The sequence below is a fragment of the Littorina saxatilis genome, linkage group LG1 (genome assembly GCF_037325665.1).
Source record: "Littorina saxatilis isolate snail1 linkage group LG1, US_GU_Lsax_2.0, whole genome shotgun sequence".
NCBI lineage: Eukaryota > Metazoa > Mollusca > Gastropoda > Littorinimorpha > Littorinidae > Littorina > Littorina saxatilis.
In genome coordinates this window covers 28,941,122-28,963,486 of record NC_090245.1, presented here as the reverse complement: position 1 = coordinate 28,963,486, position 22,365 = coordinate 28,941,122, and the positions used below count along the sequence as shown (strand labels likewise).

Here is a 22,365-nt window from a genome sequence, read left to right as displayed (position 1 = left end):
CATTTGGCGAGTAGATTAACATTTCTACTGGCCATTTACATGGTTCAAAATACTCGTAACTTTCAGGTCTGCCTACTACAGTGGAACCCCCTTTTAAGACCTCCAAAAATCTGAGAAAATCGGGTCTTAAAAAGGAGGGAGTCTTAAAATGGGGGGTCTTAAAGGAGAGGTTCCCCGGTTGTGGCAACCTAGTAAAAAATCATGCATAAAAAATTCTCACTCGGCACATGATATTGATTTTTTGGTGTGTGTCCAGTCTTATCCCATGTAAAAGCCTGATTGTGCAAGAAACGGAGAGACAAATTGGTTTTATGGGAAGAACAGTGCCTTTAAAACTCAAAGAAACAAGATGAACAACCTTATGAGAGCCCATCCTTGCCTACTATGGTCCCTGAAGGGCGTGAAAGAAACAAAATCACCATGATTAACTGCCTGTACTGTACTGCACTGCTAAAGAAGTCTTCTGGTGGGACTAAAATATCTTGTGCAATTGCTCATGTTGCTGATTTGTCCGTAATTTGCTAACTAAACAGTTGTATGAAATTGATACCCACACCTTTGATATTGTGTACATAATATTTTATTGAGGCTTTATTGATGCATAATATGAGAATCTCTAGTCAGAATGAATGACTGATTTGCTTGATGTAAATACATGTATATGAGAAAGTGTGAAAATGAGATGTTATCCCCCTTTTTAGGTCCAGTCTTGGCCAGTTTTAAATGCTTTGTGGGATTTTTGTGTTTGGTGGTCCCGCTAGCAGGTGAATACAATACAATACAATACAATACAATAACTTTATTAATCTCTAAAAGAGAAATTGCATTGCTGAGCTTTTGTGTCCGTAATAATAACATACATAAAACATTCAAAAATAAACATTTGTTCTTTGTCATTCATACATTCTTGTGTTCTTATACATTTCTTCAATTCATACATCAATATTCTATCATAATTATGTACATACATTTATACATTTATTCTCTTCAAACGCATCTCAGAGAGGGAGGCTAGAGATTTGTGTTGTGCCATAGGTAAAATCTTGTGCTTAGCCATGAAGTAATGTTATCACATGTTATTTAAGGAAAATGAGTAAATATATGTACCAAGCGTATAACATCAGCAAAACTGAGAAAATACAGCACATTGGTTATCACATAAGAAAGTATATTAAAAATAAATTAACATGCATTCACCATCAACAATGCACAAACGAAAGTCAGCACCTGTCAGAATGTGAGAAGTACGGTTTATATAACCGCGTGATTTTTTTTAACCATGTACAGCGGGACCACCTTATATTTTTTATAATGTATATATACAAGTCTGATCTCTGTCGCTTTAAAAAAATAAAGCGTCCTTTATCTATCTATGGTGTGAGTCTGAGTTTGTTGCATAAATCGAAAATTTTTAATTAAATTTTCATTTGATTAATATACTTACCCGAATCACATGATTAGCATTGACACACTTCGAGATGCTTAGGTCTGATAAAAGCTACCCGTCTAGGCATAAGGGAAGCAACCCCAACTAAAAAAGTGACAGCACCATGGTACTTGCCACACTAGGTTGCCTCCCCTTAGGGTGAGCTACGTCACCATTGGTGCCTACCACGTGACACCTCAATCGACTTATAGAATACTAAGAAACTATAAAGCGGGGCAGGCGGGAGGGAATTACCCATGTGATTCGGGTAAGTATATTAATCAAATGAAAATTTAATTAAAAATTTTCGATTAAATTACATATTCTTACTCCGAATCACATGATTAGCAGATAACTCCAACAAGGTGGTGGTAAGATCAAAAAAGTTCAAACTCACTCTTAAGTTCCGGAGAGATATCCTCCAGCTGCCGCCAAGGCAGGAATGGACCGAGATCCATCCTGACAGACGGCAGCAATGTCTCCCTACGAAAACTGAAAAAGACAAAATCCGAGCGCCAGAAGGCTGTGCGCAGGACATCATCCAACCTCCTAGACCGTAAAACGGCCAAGGAGGAGGCCCAGGCCCTGGAAAATGGGCTCGGGCCGAGCCGAGGGGAAAGATAGCAGATAGCTACGACAAAGCGGAGGGAAAGAAAATCCCTTGCCAAAAACTGGCCCACTGCCAAAAGTCAGGAAAGGACCCCGTGAGAAAGAAACATCTAACTCACTCTAAAACCCTTGCCAGGAACTGGCCCACAGCCAAATGACAGAAAAAGGACCGAGAACCATCCTGATTGACAGCCGAGATGTCTCTCAGGCAAAAAATGCGAAAGACAACAGAGAGCCAGTAAGCTGTGCCCAGCACTTCTTCCAATCTCCTGAACCGTAAAACCGTCCAGAAAAAGACCCAAGCCTTGAATAAACCCGAGCCGAGTAGAGGGAAAGACAAGCTGACCCCCCCCCCCCCCTTTCTATTGGAAGGAAATGCTAATGGCCTGGAAACGATCCGTGCGCAAGGTTGTCGCTCAGCCCTGAAAAGGACCAACCCTCACGGTGACCATAAGGCAACCATGCCCAAGTATGAACCCTTGGGATGGAGTAAGACCCGAAAGGCCTTTGAGATAAAAGTCAGCTCCAGAAGAGTGACCAATCTCCGAAAAAGAGAACGAGAGAGACACCTGAGTATCAGGTACCAGAGTCCAACTCAATGAGAAAATCTCAAAAGGAGACGGTCACCAGTCGTCCTCTACCAGTCCCTGCGGAAGCAGAGAGAGGGGTAAAAAAGAGGAAGCAACGACCTATGATAGTGCGTAAGCACCGGAAATGCGGAAACTGCAGTGGCCAAAGCCTGAAGTGACCGGTGACCAAAAGTCAGAGTGTTCGCAGAGCAGTCTGCTTGTAGGCAATTGAATGAAATTCAAAAACCCAAAACAGAAAACAAGACTGGGAAGGAAACACAGAAAACCGTGAAGCCAACCAGCCATAAGACTCCCTGAACAAGAGTTCTCAGGGACAAGGGCCCGAAGTAAAATTCGCGGCAGACCAAACCCAAAAAAATTCCTGAGTTTAGCTGAAAAGCCAAACGCGTCTGATTACCTCAAAACTGAGAGTCAGACACGGAGAACAACGGGAAAACGTCAGTAATAGTTGCATGTGGTAGAAGGGTGACCGTAACAGACAACCCAATCCACCGGAAGTCGACCCGACTCGCCTCATGCCAGGATGAGGGAGAAGAGGAAGAGACAAAATCTAAAGACACGGAGACCGTAGTCGCCCATGCCAGGCAGGAGACTATTACCCAGGCTAAGGCTGAGAGCCATGACGCCCGTAGGCCGGCCATAAAAGATGCTGGACTAAAAGCCCACACCCAGAGAACCGGAACATTAACTAGACCTCTGCCGAAAGGAGAGGAGAAGCCAAGAAAGGTGATAGGCCACAAGAATGACTCCTCACCATGCAGTGCCAAAAAAACAATGCACCCTCAGGAAAATCTGAATGTTCCTTCCGAGGCCAACTCAAGTACACCTTAAGTTTGGAAGAAACACCAGAACTCGTCCGATCGCTAAAGAAAGACAGAGTCAGACTCGGCGAAAGACAAGCTAGGACCAAGTCCATAAGAGAAAGCAACAACCACCGCCGCCGACGGATGGAAAGGCTGTTGCCCAGCCGAGGCTAAAAAACCCGGATGCCCTAAGGCCGGCTGTTGTTCCAAAAACACAGACTATGACGTCTGTGAAGGAAAGAACCTCTCCGGTTAAACCTGAGCTGAGGACCTAGCCTAAAAGGGCTGAGTCTGCTTAGGTAGAGCCTGTTTTGCTGCTTCCAAACTTGAAGAGCAAAAGAAGAGACCTGAAGGTCCATACCAGTCTCTACCTCCTACCTCCTGGCCTTAGCAAACAACAACGTGCTAGCAAAAAATGGCGACCAAGAAGGAAGCCACAACTCCTGAAATTAAGAGAGACCCATCCACCAAGGGTGAAGAACTAAGGGTGTCTCTCGTTGATTCCTCATGAAACTAGGAATGGACGAGGAACAAGTCCCATCTGTACATGACCGCATGGACATTGTGCAGAGAGGAAGCCCTCCTCTGTTCTAAATTCACCCTAGCAAATGTGGAGAAAGCATCCCCTGCGTCCTGCTCTTTACTGAGTGTAAAGGGCGCCAAGGACTCCGTAAAGGAGAGTCTCCGAAATGGAAGCAAGATCCAAAAGCTGTCTGCCCACTTCCTCAGAGGGAAAGAGAGTCTGCTCAGAGAGCAGGGGACTCGAATCGTTCCCCAAAGAAGAAGTTCCGGAGTGACCGGCAAAGGTGCACGCGGAAGGGCAACAGACGACAGCAAATTCCCGGACGTCTTGGGCAAAGGCAACTTCCTCTGAGCCGCTAATGTCCCGAAAGAAGAAGCCTGCGCAGGAGAGGCAAACCAAACCCGCGCCAGTTCCATGGCTGGCCGTGAGGACAGCAAAGAAACCGGAACTAGAGGCAGCCGCTGCCGGAAGACAAGGGTTTGCCGAAGATGGGAGAGAGTTGAAAGGCCACCAAAGGCGACACCTTAAAACAGAAGTCGTCCTCCCTCTCTCTCGCCGACTGGGAACCAGTCCTCATCGAAAAAGCATCTGCAGAAGCAGTTTCGAAGAATAAACCCCTTCCGGACAAAATCTGGAAGAGACTTCAGCCGCTCTTGAAGCGGGAAGACAACCCCTAGAGCGTCTGCTAACCAACAACCGACCGAGAGTCCGACGTGGAAAGCGAAGGGGCTGGCTCAAAGCTATAAGAGCCCGAGAAAGGACGCTGAGCGGGGGAGGCTGGAGCCTGAAGCCCCTTTCCTGCCGGTAAACGACCCATCCCCACCACCTGACTAAGAGGAGGATGGGAGGCATCGAAAACCGAAGGCCAGGGAGTGAGGAGATCAGCCAAATCCACCACCAAAGTGTGTGGCAGCTGCTGGCTCACCTGAGGTCGGAGGCCCGTATGCCCGAAGGGCAAACCGTGTCCAACGTTCCCTGACGATCCAGAGGAAGCGGCAGGAAATGAACCGGAAAATCCGTGCAGAGTCGGAAGTGCAGCTGAAACAGCGGCGCTATGCCAGATCTGTTGCTGCACAGAGTGAGGGCTGAAGCCCGGAAACCCGTAGGTATGACCTTGAGTCAAACCGGAGGTGACAGTAGCCTGTGCACTCGAGGAATGACCTGTATGACCTTCAGTCAAACCGGAAGTGACAGTAGTCTGTGCACTAGAGGAATGACCTGTATGACCTTGAGTCAAACCGGAAGTGACAGTAGCTTGTGCACTCGAGGAATGACCTGTATGACCTTGAGTCAACCGGAAGGGACAGTAGCCTGTGCACTCGAGGGATGACCTGTATGACCTTGAGTCAAACCGGAAGTGACAGTAGCCTGTGCACTCAAGGGATGACCTCTAATTCCGGCGGGAGCCGGAAGGACAGCTGCCGGAAACGGCTGCTGCGGTAAGGCGTGGTCCAGACCGGACGTGACAGTAGCCTGTGCACCAACCGGTGAACCTCCACTTCCGGCCGGAACCGGAAGCGCAGCTGTCGCGGACGACTGCTGACGTAAGGCAAGGCTTGAACCGGACGTGACAGTAGCCTGTGCACTAGCCGATGAACCTTTTACTTCCGGCCGAAGCTGGAAGCAGCTGTCGCGGACGACTGCTGACGTAAGTCGAAGCTCGAACCGGACGTGACAGTAGTCGGTGCACTAGCCGATGAACCTCTTACTTCCGGCCGAAGCTGGAAGCAGCTGTCGCGGACGACTGATGACGTGACAGTAGTCTGTGCACTAGCCGGTGAACCTCTTACTTCCGGCCGAAGCTGGAAGTAGCTGTCGCGGACGACTGGTGACGTAAGTCGAAGCTCGAACCGGACGTGACAGTAGTCTGTGCACTAGCCGGTGAACCTCTTACTTCCGGCCGAAGCTGGAAGCAGGTGTCGCGGACGACTGCTGACGTAAGTCGAAGCTCGACCGGACGTGACAGTAGCCTGTGCACTAGCCGGTGAACCTCTGCTTCCGGGAACCGGAAGAGCAGCTGCCGTAAACGGCTGCTGCAGACACCAACCTTGCTGAGACCGGATCCCCGGAGGGACATGCACTGTTGCGCTACCGCAAGCGGAAGGCAACAAATGCCGGCCAGGAAGAGAAGAAGAAGGTCCCCGCAGGGACAGTCCTGAATCGTCACGGCGGCCAGCAGCCTGGTCAAGAGAAGACCCGGAGTCTGAAGGCACAGGCATCAAAAAGACGCCAAGGAGAGTACATCCCCTAACCCCCAGGCGAGGGGCAGAGCTGCGACGATGTCCACCCGCGACATAGCCTCGCGAACGAGGGTACCTATCTCTGGAAATAAGTAAGAGGTAAGAGTAGGCCCCAGAGCACTAGACTCTGGAGCCGAAACAGTCGTCAAAACGGCAGCCTTAGAGGCAGAGCGGACGACTGAGAGCCATACGGCAAAACGTCCGGAGCAGAAATCGGCACAGAAAACAAGTGTTATTCTTGGGTCCGAAACCACTATGAAAGGGTTCTTACAAGAAGACAAGGATGCAGAGGATTTGGGCTTAACAGGGCCCTTGCCCTTACCCTAGGCCTTAGCACCCCTCTATTTCTCATTGTCGGCCATGTTAACGCCGAGAGAAAATAAACAAACAACTGAAACTAACCAAGTCCGAACGGACACAAACATTTCAGAAGCAAGCAAGCAAAGAGGCTAACACGAGCGTAGTAGCTACCAAAGGCAGCTAAACAGCCGCCTACAAAAGAGTTAAGCGTCCGAGCACGGACGAAAACATCAACATAGCAAACAACAACGTGCTAGCAAAAAATGGCGACCAAGAAGGAAGCCACAACTCCTGAAATTAACCAAGTCCGAACGGACACTAAACATTTCAGAAGCAAGCAAGCAAACAAGCTAACACAAGCATTATAAGTAGCTACCAAAGGCAGCTACACAAAAAGCTACAAGAGCGTTAAGCGTCCGAGCACGGACGAAAACATCAACATAGCAAAAAGCAACGTGCTAGCAAAAATGGCGACCGAAAGAAAGCCAAAACAACCACTGAAAACGGACGTAAGAAATTCTCAGCAGAAAACAAAAACAAGTCAAAAGACTAAAGGAAAGATCTCACCAGCTGGAAACAGCCAGAAAGCAGACGGGAGCCGAGGCCGGTGGGTGTCCGCAGACACAAACAGCCAGAGCAAAGCAAAACACGACCTGTCCTCTCAAGGGATAGAAGTCGATTGAGGTGTCACGTGGTAGGCACCAATGGTGACGTAGCTCACCCTAAGGGGAGGCAACCTAGTGTGGCAAGTACCATGGTGCTGTCACTTTTTTAGTTGGGGTTGCTTCCCTTATACCTAGACGGGTAGCTTTTATCAGACCTAAGCATCTCGAAGTGTGTCAATGCTAATCATGTGATTCGGAGTAAGAATATGTAATTTAATGATTTTATGTGAGCTTGCGAACATAAAGAGAGAGAAAAGAAAGAAAGAAAGCAGTCCAGGACCCAAACTAAGATTTGTGGGGCTGCAAGAAATCTAGAAGTAGAATGAACTGGGCTGAAAGGGTTAAGGTTTCTTTCATGAGTGGGAGACCATTTCAACAGACACAACAGCCAGGGTGAGTTGACCAGTTTTAGAGCGTCCTAGACCAAGTCATGCACACAACAGTGTGAGTGATCTAGAGATGTGAGACATGCAGGCACACAACACCATCAATCTAGAAGACCACCACACGACAAGATAGTGTTAATCTTACAACACTCCAAAACACATACTTTTCGTGATCCTGATGGTGAAGTGACATGCGACGCTTCTGCATACTGTGACCATAACCAACAGGGCCAGGTTTAGACAATTTATCATTCCTCATTTGCCTCATTGGTGTGGAAATATTACAGTCCAACCACCATTAGAAGACTTCCACTTTTACAAGGGAAGAAAATTCAAAATAGAAATAAATGTACAGAAGTTATTAAAATGTGAAGGGGGGGGAGGGTGACGCCGTAGTCCTCCTTTCACAAAAAGAACATATGGAAAATTTGAGATACACTATCGATACATGCACAGCCTTGCGGTGGTGACCTTACACGAAACTGTCACTGCTTCAACAAAAAAGTCACCCAGACAAACTTCATTCTGAGTGTTCACAGTTTCAAAGCTTTAGCTTGAAAAATACCTGAAATAACGTCAATGTGTATAAATGGTGAAGACTCGCCGAATTTTGTTTCAATCTTGATACAGCAGTCCCTCTCATGAACGGACACCCTTGGGCCATAGCAAAACTGTCCGTACATTGCAGGTGTCCGGTCACGGGAGGGGTGACCACACCACCCCCTCCCCCATACACTCACACAGACACACAAACAACAGGATTGAGTCTATGCTAATCACTTCTTGTGGCTACTAAACAATAACAATAAACTCCTAATACTTCTTTAAACGTTCTGTAAAAAGGATTTGTATGAAAAGTGTTGAAAAGAAGAGATAAAATAAATCCTCAAGGCAGTGAACACACTCGATCACCATGCACTGACATACGAAAGCAGCCACACAAACACAGCACAGAGGAGCGTGTGCAGATGCTTTGCAAGAATAAGCTTGAAAACCAGTTTGAATAAATAGCAGCAGATAGAGCTGCATGTCATAATCAAGTAATTTATTTGTTTCTTGTCTGGCTTTATTGACTGCATGCCGATCATGTGGCATGGCAGTGACTTTTCACTCTTCAGTCGGAAATACACTGTACATAACACAGCTCCCACTCTCCCTCACTAAATGACTAATGCCTACCCCAAGCCGTGACAACTGATGCTTGGAAATTGTGTGGAAGAGTACACCTCTCTATTTCTCTCCAATGCTCTTCCTGCTGACATGCGGTGACACCGGACACCCCACAGAGTTTAGCCAGTTAACCCTCCACCCCCCCCCCCCCCCCCCCTTTCTCTCTCTCACTCCCTCCAGCCATGTACTGTTCGGGGCTGTGGCCAGAGAGGCCAGCTGCACTGTTCACTCAGAGCAAAACCAGTTGACTGTGTCGTAACTTTTGACAAAGCAAGACAACTGAAGGGTTCATAGATTAGGCAACCGACTCACTGGTCAAGGCTGAGGGGAAACAAGAGTATCTTGTCAATGAAAGAGGTTACACACAGACACACGATGGGTACACGTGCACTCAAGTTATCAGTGACTGTCATCACACCATTGCGGCTGTGATCTTTGTACCAAGAGCCGGACTGCTCTGTTATCGATTTTGTTGTGGTGAAAATTTGAGGATGGTCTGTCCGTACATTGGAGGTATGACCTGCTGTTGGGACCGAAAATGAGTGTCCGCGTCCACGTTTTGCAGGTGTCCGTTTAAGGGGGGGCAAATATAGAAGGAAAACACTCCGTGCCGAGCAAATGTGTCCATACATGTCAGGTGTCCGCTCACGCCGGGGGCCGTACATTGCAGGGACTGCTGTATCAGAAATTTCAATTTGAAAGTGAGGGTAAAAAAAATTCTTGGTTTGTTTATTTCTTCTTCTTCTTCTTGTCGATCACTGGTTTGCTTATTTGATGTGTATCTCATTAAAAGGAGGTTGGTCTTGAAGTTGGGGTTCCACTGTAATCAGCTGATGGAACATCGTAGCATGTATGCAAAATAGCCAGAAAGAATGTGCAAACTAATGTGGAGAAGGACAGACAGGCAGGGAGGCATGGAAGAAAGCAGGCAGCCAAGAAGACATACGCAAACACATGGACATACAAATCGACAGACAAACTGATGGAAATACTTTTCAAAGAGAAAGTCAGACATGATCGCTCCTTTACACAAGGCAGACACAAATCTTCATGAACCTCTTGACATTTTTAAGGACAACTTTTCGCATACAAGAATTTCATATTTATCATGCCCATCATATCCACACAAAGAATGAAAGATTGCAGACAGATTGCAGAGATAAACAAAGAAGAAGACAGATACAAAACTGACAAAGCCTCAAGCTGTACAAAATATTAAAAAAACAAAGAAAAAGAGAGACGAAACCCAAGGGAGAGCGCTCAGTGACAAGGACAATCCACGCAGTACTTACTTCCCATCGTCATCACTCTTCTCTGTCTGGTGAGACTCTGGACGCTCAGTGGAGGACGCCCCCTTGTGGTCAGGGTCATGACGAGAACCTCCCTGAGGTTTCTGTCCCCTGTCAGACACAGGTGCTGCCCCTTTCTTGTCCGCTGGCGCCCCCTTCTTATCCTTGTCCTTGGCGTCTTTAGCGTCGGGCTGCTTCTTTTTGCCTTTCCTGTTTCTCCTGTTGATTCAGCAGAGGATAAAAGAGGATGCAACTGTAACTGAGCAACTGCCTGTGACAAAGGGGGACTACTGCGTCACCCTGTCACACAACTACCTCTCCAGTGACAGTCAGCGACTAATTCAATGTGGTTATTCATCATCGGTTTTGAGATCTCCTCGTTTCTTAATACATTCCAGAACTTCTGCCAACCAGTCACAACAATAGCTAGCTTTACTTAATCTTCCTTTAAGATTGTGCTTCTTGTACGTACACCAGTCCTTGAATTAATTTTCACGTAGCAAGATCTAAATTTAAACTAGTAGACAAACAAACAAACAAACAAACGAATGAAACTGTCATCACAAAGATTATATACACACGCAGCTCTCCCTCACTGTCAACACAGAAAACAGCATGTGTAATCACTCACATTTCTTCCTCTCTGCGCCTTTCTTCTTCTTCCCTTACTTCTTTCTCTTTGCGTTCTCTCTCTGTCCTTTCCTCTTGTTCTCTGAAATTATGCAAAAGTAAAAGTAAATAAACAGTTATCTTATTTGCACACAAAAAAAAAACAAAAAAAACAAACCAACAAGTAAATTCTACAAGCTCCAGAAGAAAAGTTTGCAATAATCAAGTTCAGCACATTTGTTTTTAAAGCTCAGTCAGTACACTGGAACCCCTCTTTCACGACCTTCCAATATCTGAGAAAATCAGGTCAAAATGGAGGTCAACTTACGGGGGTTATGAAAACAACATCTGAGAAAGGAGGTCCTTAAAAATAAGGACGTCTTAAATTGGGGGGTCTTAAAAGGGATGTTCTACTGTAGTCACCTCTTGATGCGCTCTTTCTTGATGATGAGTCGTTTCTCATCAACACGGGCCTTTTCCTCATCACTGAGAGCATCATACTCTTCTTCATCCATCTCCTCCAGTCTCAGTCTCTCCTGCTCTTCTGCAAGCTTGGCTTGTTTCTCTGGTGATCGAGTTCAGAAAACACGCTTAAACATCCAACCAGATCAGCTGCAGAGGCGATAAAACAAATAGTAGACAACCAACCATCCGACCAGATACAAAACAGTCACTGACTTCTACACACACTGAAACTGCTCTTCTCATCATGTGGCAATCAAGAGAAGAAGACTACAATTCTCTACGCACTGTGTAAAGTATACAAAAGCGCACACCAAAACATGAAGATTTGTGTGTGTGAATTCAAAGCACCTCACTTATCTACACACGATGATACAACCATCACACATACAAACCAAGGTCAGGCACGGAGCGGGGATAAGAATAACGGTAAGGATAAGAATAAGTATGTTGGTTGGTTGGTTTTTGGGTTTTAATGTCCCTTCAGCAGATGCTAGCTGCTATTCGAGACCGAAGGATAAGTATAAAGATAAAGATAAGGACACACATGAGGTAGGTAGGGGTTGGAGGGAACGCAACAGGTTATCCTTCCTACCTTTCTCTTCTTGGTCCTTCTTCTCCTGTTCTTTGAGGATGCTGTAGTCCAGCCTGAGGGAGCAGAAGTAGATGAAGCGGCGGTTGTTGAGGGCCTTGAGGATGGCGTTGACTGCGGTGAACATGTTCTGAGCAAACAGCGTCTCCAGGCCGTCAAACACCACACCACGGTGACAGTCGTTCAGCTGAAAATAAAAGAGAGATTTTTTGGTCAGAATATGGCGTGGTATCTTGTGACTTTGAAGTCACGGTGACAGTCATGCAGCTGAAAATAAAAGACAGATTTTTGTTCCGAATATGTTGAGGTAACTTGTGTCTTTGAAGTTATGACAAAGGAACAATCAGAGCAGCATTTTTACAGGCTCTTACATAGTATAAACATCTTTATATCTAGGAGTCATACTGTGGAAGTCAAAGTAGCCTCGTAAATTTTCTAGCTGTCTTTAGACAGGATTGGTTAGACAACCAAAGTTTGGTCAATGTTGCTTTACTAAATTTGACGCATTTACTTCTTTGCAGGAAAAGAGTCTGCATATTGATAATGAGATACTTTCTGCACTGAAATTGTTTTGAAATATACAGCTGTGTTGCAGATTGTGCAAACAGATGCTCCAAAAACAACAGGCACAGAAACACACATAAACAAGCAAAATCAAGATGAGCAAATCTACAAAAGAGAACATTAACACCCACACACACGCACACACACACAATGCACACACACACACCACAAACACACCCACGCACACAAACACACACACAAGTGCATACACAGCTGAAAGCAAAAATCATAGCAAAAAGAAGTGAAACCTGCAGTCGTTCAGCCAGGATTTCCACCAGGACTTCCTCAGGCAGCACACAGCTCAGCAACCCCTCTTCTCCCGCCACACTGGCGCTGATGCTCAGACGCCGGGCGATGGGTGCCACCAGTGGGGGAGGGCTGCTTGGCACCTGATCACAAATGACAGCAAACCGACAATGTAGAGGAATGTTTTAAGTCAAAACAAAAAGAAAACAACAGAAACCAATTTTGGTAAATTCTCAAATTTTTGCCAGCCTGTCGCTGACATTTTCAGGATGTTTCTACAGTGTAAGTGTCCTCATGTACCAGGTTACACCCTGATTGAATTGAAAGACCAAAAGGCAACAGAAAGCAATCTTTACAAAAGAAAATGTCCACTTGTCAGAATGGCCTCAAATCCTTTACTTTATTAGCCCATTGCTGGGAAATTTGGGTAACTTCCTTCTAGTGGAAAGCTAGTAGCAACAAGAGTCGTGCTACCTAGGCGTGTGCATGTTTAGGTGCAATCAATCACCTGCACTTAGGGCACAATGACCGAGATCTTTTACATGCCACTGTGGTGACACAGGGGTGGGACGTGGATACAGTCTCTGAGTCTGCACAGAAAGTTGACTCGTTTACGTCCCAACCTGGATTGGAACCGTGACCGGAGGATCACAAGTCCAGTGCTCTACCAACTGAGCTACCAGGCCCCCACTGTCATCACATACATTTTCTCTTCATAACTGCAGATCAATGTTGTTTTCTTTCCATCATGCCCATGATGCGGATGTTAACTACTGACCTGACTCCCAGTGCCTCCTTCCACAGAGGATGTGTTGAGCGTCTTGCCGCCCATGACACTGCCGTGGTGTTTCTCTTTGGGGGCCGCACTGATTTTTCTGTTGGACACCTGGGAGCCTGCACCCACAGCAGCTGAAATAAAGACAGGGGTTGAGCTTAAAAATAAGATAACAAACCAAAAGGCAAAACCACATCTGGTTACAAGTAATGTTGTTAAGTGAACTAAACACTCATGAGACCATTTAGTACAAAGGTAACTCTGTCATACACATGGAAAGATTACATGTTCATGTTTTAAATCACCCCACCACATAGGCGGTCATGCTTAATCTTTTGAGGACTTAAAAGTATATATAAATGAGGAAGTTTGTTTTTTGCCCGAATTCTGATCAAATATCTTCCTAACCAAAGCATGAAAACACCTAACACAAATCAACAGCCACCCCCCCTTCATCCCCCCACCCTCCTCCGTCTCCCAACATCACAACATATAACACAAATAGTCCACCTCTAACAGAAAGGCCCATACAGATGACAAAAAGATTCTACTAAAATCGTCAAATTCCTACAGAGAACAACATACACAAATGAGAAAACACACACACACACACACACGCACACACACAAAGGCTAAGCAACAGTACATTTGCAAAATTATTTTGCAATAAATTGTCCTTACCAGCTCCTTGCTGTGTGTGAGCAGTGACAGCCTCCACGCTCAATCCCCCGACTTTCTTCTCTCCCTCTTCTCCCTCCATCAATTTTTGTTCTTCCGCCCTTTTGCGGGCCGCTTCCGCACACATATGACGTGCCTTCAGTCCTGCTGCCGAGTTGCCGTTGGCAATAGCGTCCAGGACGACACCGTCCAAACTCAAAATGGCAGCTTCATACTGACGAGCTAGCATGACAGCAGTTGTTGTCTTGCCTGGGCGGATGGAAAAGACGTATCAGAATTAAAATGCACCATGCTGTATGAAGTTGCTCCCTGCTTCAAGAAAAATAAGAAACAGGTATGTGTCTCAAGGAGAAAATCAGTCATGCAGCTGTGCAATAAGTTAAACACATCAAAAGAGATACACAGAAATATACAACTGCAAATACAATTGCCAGTGTCATCCACAGACAATGATGATACGCATACACAATGCAAAGTACATTCACGTCGTCCTTTCTTCTTTTTCAAACAAAAGAAATCCCTACAACAAAGAGATAGACAGTGACTGCATGCAGTATCAAATAATTTCTCCTCTCTGTCAGCAAGAACCAGTCAAAATATCGCATTTTGAATGAAGAAAAAAAAAAAGGAAGAAAGAATTTAGAAGAAGAGAATAAAAATATCATCTCACCTGACATAGGAGCCCCATGAAGAATGATGGCAATGCCCCGACGATTGCGAGCGGCCTTGCCCTCTTGGGAAAGGTCAATGCCAAGGTGACGTGCAATGGCAGCTGAGACAGGCGTGATCTCCAGTTCTCCCACACCACCGCTTCCTGCCACAGACTCTCGCATGCGCTCTGCAAAGAATGTAAGGCTTCTTTTTAAGCCTACTGTCTATATGATACTTACCGAGACAGTACTATTCTTGCACATTATCTATTATAGGCCGAAAAAATTGGACAAAACGCTGCGTGGGTACAATTATCTCCCATAACCATGCGCCACCGTGGATCCCAAGCACTGTCTGAGTGCTTCCCCCTTACAGGATGTAGGTGGCGCGTCCTCTTTCTTTATGAGCTGCAGACCCTCAAAAAGCCCATAACATATCAAGAGGGGAGGCGGGAGGGAAACTCTAATAGTACTGTCTCGGTAAGTATCATATAGACAGTAGGCTTAAAAAGAAGCCTTACAGTCAATATAACACTTACCTCGACAGTACTATTCTTGCACAGAATACCAGAGTGGTGTGAGGGTGATATGTAGAGTATTAAACTCCTTAATCAAAATCACTTAAATCCAAGGATTAAGATACCCAGGCAATTTTCGAACAGTACTACTGTAAAAGAAAATATACCCAAGAAAAATACCTTAGACTGACGTGACCATGCTGGCAACCACTGCTTTGGCAATGCCATACGACTGGTCAAGCCTGAGACTGGAAAAGTCTCGCATATAGTGGTTAATAAACGTGGCTGGAGTCTTCCAGAACGCGACCGCCATTATGCTTTGGAGCGAGGCACCCCGCACGTGCGCCAACGAGGAGCCGATAGCCCGAATCTCGTGTGCCCTGATGTCAGGGACCACATCCACTTGAGCATGAACATAAGCCTGTTTGATAAGCAAGGTCAGCCAACGAGCTAAAGTTTGTCTAGAAATATCCGATTGGTACTTCGGATTAAGCGAGACAAACAGTGACCGCTTAGAAGACCGAAAGCTACGTGTTCTATCCAGGTACACTCTAAGGGCACGTACTGGGCAGAGGAAGCGATCAGGGTCATCATGTTCAAGAGTGGGAGCCAAGGCTTGAATGACTACTGGTTTGGACAACTCCGAGGCATTCTGATTCTTGGCTCGAAAGTCTGGTAGGAAAGCCAACGTCACCTGATGTGTGGTGAACTCAATGTCAAATTCCAGGCCACTCAAAGCTTGAATACCACTGAGTCTACGGCAAGTGGCTAAAGCGATGAGGAACACAGTCTTAAAAGTCAGGAACTTGATACTAATGCCTGCCAGGGGTTCAAACTCCTTGCTACGCAGGAGTTTGAGAACCAGGAAGACATCCCACTTGGGAAATGAAACCCGAGGTTTAGACACCGCTGCATTGCTAATACCCGAAAGGACATTAGCAATGAGGGAGGAACTGATCAAGTGTTCAGGTCTGCGACCAGTAGCAGCCGCAATCGTGGAAGTGATGGCAGATTTGTATCCAAGAAGAGTCTTAGAAGAAAGACTCTTCTTTTGATACACTTCCACCAGGAAGTTGGCCAAGTCCTGTGTTGAGGGATAAAGCGGCTTTATCCCCTTGGACAAGGCGAAGGAGGCCCAAGCTCTCCAGCGTAAGTCATAGAGCTGATTAGTTGATCGCCTCTTAGCGTTCAAGGAAAACTCTACTGAACTCTTGTGCAATCCTAGTGCAAGCAGTTTGGAGCGCACAAGAGCCATGCGGTCAAGCACAGACTCTCTGGACGTGGATGAGGGAGGCCTGATCGAGGCTGGAGCAGACTTCCCCCGTCCAGATTCAGAGGTAGAGGGTCTACGTGGGTGAGACCGCGAAGATCTGGAAACCACGGAGCTGTTGGCCAGTAAGGCGCGACCAAAATCAGTCTTGGCCGTTCCTGCAGATACTTTGCCAGTACCCTCGGAATCAGAGATGTCGGGGGATAGGCGTAAGCATCGAGGAGCCTCCACGAGAGAGTGAATGCGTCCACGTGGAACGCATTCGTGTCTCGAAAGGGGCTGACGTACCTGGGAAGCCGAGCGCTGAATCGAGTTGCGAACAGATCGATCAGAGGACGGTCCCACCTTGCCCACAGACGCCGTAGAACGTTGTGAGCGATGGTCCATTCTGTGGGGAGAACCTGATCGCCCCGACTGAGAATGTCGGCCAGGGCGTTCAGTTTCCCCGGAACGAATTGGACTGACATCCGGACCTGATTGGTCTGGCACCAGAGCAGAATCTCCTCCGCTAACAGGGAGAGGGACCGAGAATTGGTGCCCCCCTGGTGGCGAAGGTAAGCTAGGCATGTGGTGTTGTCCCCGTGGACCAACACATCCTGATCCCGAATCAGGAGGCGAAACTCCAGCAGAGCCCGACGAACCGCCTCCAACTCTAGAAAGTTGATGTGTAGGAGGGACTCCTCCTGGGTCCAGACCCCCTGGGCCTCGTGCAGGTCCAGGTGGGCCCCCCAACCCCGCGTAGAAGCGTCGGTGTACAGGAAGAGAGACGGCCGTCTCGGTTGGATAGGCACCGCAGAGTTGAGCCAGATCGGGTCCAGCCATTGGACTACAGCCTCGTGAAACCAAGGCCCGATCTGGACCAACTCGGTGTAATCGAGAGGCCTGGAAGTCCGATCTGCTACTGCCCGTTGCAGGGGACGTTTGTGTAGCCTTGCAAGGGGCAGCAGCAGAGCGACAGACTCCATGGAACCCAACAGTTCCGCCAGCCGCCTGTGAGGAACAGCGCGGCAAGCCTGAATGGAGAGGATCTTTCGCCTCAGGGAGAGGATTCTGTCCGGGGAGGGAGACACAGTGTAAAGCACTGTGTCGAACGCCATCCCCAAGTAGCAAAACTGCTGGGCTGGCACGAGGTCTGACTTGTGCCACTGTATCTGGAACCCCAAAGCATGGGTCCGTTCCAGGACCTGCCGGGTGTGTTGGAGGCATTGATCGCGAGACTGGGCCAGGGTGAGCCAATCGTCCAAATATTGACGCAGACGCACACCCTGAGCTCTGACCAACGCCGCCAGCTCCTTGACCACCTTTGTAAAAATCAGCGGGGCCAAGGACAGGCCGAATGGGAGGGCCCGAAACTCGAACACTGTGCCCTCCCAAACAAACCGGAGCAGATGTCGGTACCCCGGGGCCACCAGGATGTGGAAGTAAGCATCCTGGAGGTCCACAGACGTGGCCCAATCGTTTGGCCGGATGGCCAACCGGACCGACGAAGGGGTTTCCATCTTGAACTTGCACCTGCGAAGGTACAAGTTCAAGGTGGAGAGGTCCAACACCGGCCTGAACCTGCCGTCCTTTTTGGGGACGGTGAACAGGCGGGAGTAGAACCCCGGAGAAGGCTGAGAAAGGGGGTAGACAGCCTTCTTCTCGACCAACGAGTTCACCTCGTCTTGAAGAGCCTGCCATCTGGCAGGGTCTCGAGGAGGGGGGAACGTCAAAGGTAGAGCGGACAATGGAGGTTGTGACGACAGCGGTAGAGAAAACCCCGACCCCACCACCCTCAAGATAAACTGGTTGGAGACCAGTCTGCCCCACATGTCGCGGGCCCGAAAAAGGGAACCGACGGACGAAAGAGGGGCAACTTGAGGGGGCGTCAACGTAGGGCCGGGACTCACTGAAAATTCTGCTGGCGGGCAGGCGCAGGCTTGCGACCACCCCCCTGGTGGTGCTGCTTACCCTTACCTGTCTGAGCACCCTTCTTCTTACGCTTGGGAGCACGAGAAGCCGGGGCCGCAGGGGGGAACGCGACAGGCGCCTGAGAGGAGGAAGAAGGAGGCAGTGAAACTGGCTTCTTCTTCTTCTTCTTCTGAGGCTGGGAGCTGGAGGTGACTGTAGCACTTCTCTTACTCCCCGCCGACGTCGCCGAAGCAGCGAGGCCAACCATCAGAGAATCAGTGTTCCTCTGGCGTGTGGACTCCACCACAGAACGGACAGTGCCCGGATGAAAAAGGGAAGAAGGCTGAGGAAACGTGTTCCTCAGACTCTTCCTCATATCCGGAGGCACTAAAGAAGTAGCCAGAAAATGATCACGGAACAGGGCCAACAAGTGGACCCGTGTTCCAATGGCCAATTCTGCCGCAGTCGTCACGCACGATCGCACGGCATGCAAAGCCCGATCCACTCGAACCGTGTCAAGGACCCGAGTGGAATCGGACTCTGCCCGATCGGGAGGGTCCAACAGTGTGGACAGCGTGCTCATCCATGTCAAGGCCTGTGATTGGGCCTCGACAATGGAAGAAACGGTGGCCTCAAGATTGTGGAACGAAGCAGAGCTCAGTTCCACCTTCTTGACCGAAGGCACCTCCCCAACGAACACATCACCGTCAGCCCCACCCTGAACACTCGAAGTCTGGAAAGGGAGAGTTCGAGAGTCAAAGGGAAAAGGGAGGGACGAAACAGATTGGACACGAGGAAACAGTGGAGGTGCGCCTCCCGAAGGAAAGCACGGCACTGAATCCGCGTCCTCCCGAGGAACATAGGTCGCGTTCGCACGTGAATCTGTACTCCTCAGGCGATGTGCTGCCGCTTCCACCGTGGCACTAAGACTAGGGTGGAACGCGAATTGCTGGCGGCCGGATCGTTCATAAAACGAGCCGCCGGCAGACGCGGCGTGTGCCTCCCGCGCCCGGGCCGAAGCGGACTCCAAGGACGAGAGGGCGTCGGAGGGAAGGACGTCCTGAAACTGTTCAAACGTCCTTCTAGCTGTGCGAGGGAGAGCCTCCTGCCTCTCGTCCTCAGACTCCACGTCCTGTGTGTCAACCGAAGGGTTGGGAACACTAGACGACAGACGCTTAAGAGAGGCATCCGTGGCGTCAAGACGCCGCGTGATGTCTGTCATGTACTGTTGGAAAGTACGAAGCATAGCTTCGGAAGTTCCATCAGAAACCGGCAAGGGTAGAGGATCAGTGTTAACCTCAGGGCGACCCTGATCCTCCTCCCCATCGTCCTCTGACTCACTCTCCTCTTCACTTCCCGACAACTCCTCAACAGCAGGAGTGTAGGAAGCTTGAGGGGGAGGAGCCGAAAGTGATGAAGTAGACTGTGACGAAACGCCCACTGAAGCAAGAGGCCGCGAAGACCCCTGCCCCAAAGACGAAACGTCTCCAGCAGCCGAAGGGAGAGAACAACAAAAACCCTGCGACTGTTGGGTCAGTCCAGCCAACGAACCCCCGCCATTTATAGACTGAACAGGGACCCATCGGGTCTGATCAGAAAAGAAATGGTCCGGTCCGGTCGGGGGTGCCGATCCGGTCCGGTCGGGTGGTCCGGTGTTCCGGTGGTCCGGTCCGGTCCGGTCGAGTGGTCCGGTGTTCCGGTGGTCCGGTCCGGTCCGGTGGTCCGGTCCGGTCCCGTACCATCCGGAGGTCCCGTTCGGCACAGAACCATCCGTACCCACAAAAGTGTTCGGGTGGTTCGGTCCGGACGTGGAAACACCGTACCATCCGGACCCGTAGGTCCGGTGGTCCGGTGTGTTCCGGTTCGGTGCCAGACCACCCGGACCAACAGAGGTGGTCGGGTGGTCCGGTCCCGACCGGACCACTGGTCCCGTACCGTACCATCCGGACCCGTAGGTCCGGTGGTCCGGTGTGTTCCGGTTCGGTGCCAGACCACCCGGACCAACAGAGGTGGTCGGGTGGTCCGGTCCCGACCGGACCACTGGTCCCGTACCGTACCATCCGGACCCGTAGGTCCGGGGGTCCGGCAAGGGCCAGAGGTACTGTCCCGCACCGGACCCTAAGGTCCGGTACGGTCCCGTACCATGGGTCCCGTCCGGACCAAACCCGGAGGTCAAGTCCAGTCGGGACCCGTGGGTCCGGTTCGATCCCGACCCGTAAGCCTGGACCGTTCCGGACCCTTGGTCCGGACCATCCGTCACCCGAACACCAGACGCTAAGGAATGGCGTGGGGTCAAGACGGTCCGGTCGGAGGTGTCGGTTTGAGCAACAGAAACAATGTTCCCGTCGCCCTGACCATTCGACAGAAGTACCACGTTCTGTCGAACACCTCCACGTCCAGTAACTAGTCGGCCGGAGCGTTTCATAGAGGGACAGCCACCAGTCACACGGACGTCAGAGGGAACCGTAGTAGCAGTGGTCGTAGGCACGATGCCTGAAACCCCTGCCCCCACAGGACCGCCCTGAACGGGGTCAATTCGCATCCCAACCCCAGCGGGGAGGGAATTCATAGACCCCGTCATCTCCTCCGATCTCCCCCCCCATGAGTCCGAGACTACTGTCGAAACAGCAGTAGACGACCCAGCGAGGGAGTTCAGAGGAGGACCCGTGTCCCTCCTGGCTTCCACAGCGGTGGAAACCGAGGAGGGCACAGGAGAGGCACCGGAAAAGAAAGAAGTCGAAACCTGAGTCTCTCCCGTAGCCCCTAGATCAGATTCACCAACCCCCAAAGAGGGTTGGGAATCGACCCGCCCCCGGATTCGAGCCAGGGAGGAGAAGGAAACCTTCCCCCCAGGCTTGAAACCGGGAGGAGCTGAAGCCTGAGACTGAGGGCCGGACAACGGCGTCGAAGGGGGGGAAGCGTGTTCCACGGAAGGAGAAGGAGAAAGACGCTTTTTCTTTCCCCTCGACCTTCCCCGAACCTTCGACGGCGCAGCCCCGCCCGAAGTCCCAGGTTCAAGCCCAGCCTGTTTGAGCAAGCTCGCATTGAGCTTGCTCAAACAGGCTTTCTCCGCCCTCCCTCGCCGCAAACGCAAAGCGTTTGGGGAGGGAGAGTCGGAGCGCCGAAAGGTCCCCCTGTCCGTGCGCAAAACATGACGCTGTGCGCCCGGAGAAGGGTTGCCCCCGGCAGACTCTGGTTCCGTAGAACCAGAGCCCAAAACAAGACGAGACATCCTACCTCGCCCTGTACGTACCCTTAAAAAATCGAGAATTAACAAAATTCAAAGAAAATTAGGTCAATACTCAAGTGAATGAGGCGAAACGAGAAGCAGACGACCGGTCACCACGAAGTAGGACGGTAGGCACGCCGAGTCCGCCACACAACAACGGAGGCACAAGTTGGAAGAAAAACAACGTAGCCTCAAGCCAGAAGTGGAATAACACACAAAAATCCAACAGGTGGTAATCCACACAGAAAAGAAGACTCTAGAATCCAAAATAATCCGGGAGCGCAGCAGAAACACAGCCTACTGTCACGCGCGAAAAAAGAAAGAGGACGCGCCACCTACATCCTGTAAGGGGGAAGCACTCAGACAGTGCTTGGGATCCACGGTGGCGCATGGTTATGGGAGATAATTGTACCCACGCAGCGTTTTGTCCAATTTTTTCGGCCTATAATAGATAATGTGCAAGAATAGTACTGTCGAGGTAAGTGTTATATTGACATATAAAATCTTGTAAGATGTAAGATGTGATGGGTGTGTTAGTTCAGTGGAAGTACAATATATGCTCTGCTTTTTACAGTAGACGGTCCAGGTTTCAAATCCACAAAAGGCAGCATTTGGTGGGTATAAAGGATGGAGTCAGATTTGTACAAAGTCCCAGGTAAACAGGGACCTGCTAATGACCCCCTTTAGTGTGTATAAGCATGTAAGTGGTCAATCTTGTATATTACATATCCTGTGATACCGAAAACAGGGTATGGCTGACTTCCTGGCGGGGTAGTCAATAGGCATACTAGTACCGTACTTTCCGGGTCATAAGGCGCGACTTTTTTCCTCGAGTTCGACCCCTGCGTCTTGTATAACGAAGCGTCTAATCCGTGTATGAA

General features: G+C 49.2%; 1 protein-coding gene across 10 annotated transcripts in view; it reads right to left on the bottom strand.

Annotated features, from left to right (window-relative positions):
- LOC138966370 (hydrocephalus-inducing protein homolog) overlaps positions 1 to 22,365 on the bottom strand; it is a 244,873-nt gene that overhangs the window by 156,110 nt on the left and 66,398 nt on the right. For 8 of the 10 annotated variants that reach the window (XM_070338641.1, XM_070338587.1, XM_070338596.1 and 5 more), the window contains 9 exons: positions 14,598 to 14,765; positions 13,931 to 14,176; positions 13,253 to 13,383; positions 12,477 to 12,617; positions 11,668 to 11,851; positions 11,034 to 11,175; positions 10,633 to 10,713; positions 10,005 to 10,220; positions 359 to 391 (listed from right to left, as the gene is read on the bottom strand). In XM_070338641.1, the coding sequence (XP_070194742.1) occupies positions 359 to 391; positions 10,005 to 10,220; positions 10,633 to 10,713; positions 11,034 to 11,175; positions 11,668 to 11,851; positions 12,477 to 12,617; positions 13,253 to 13,383; positions 13,931 to 14,176; positions 14,598 to 14,765 (1,342 nt within the window). The remainder of the gene's footprint in view (positions 1 to 358; positions 392 to 10,004; positions 10,221 to 10,632; positions 10,714 to 11,033; positions 11,176 to 11,667; positions 11,852 to 12,476; positions 12,618 to 13,252; positions 13,384 to 13,930; positions 14,177 to 14,597; positions 14,766 to 22,365) is intronic. The other 2 variants (XM_070338625.1, XM_070338648.1) reach the window with 1 other exon arrangement.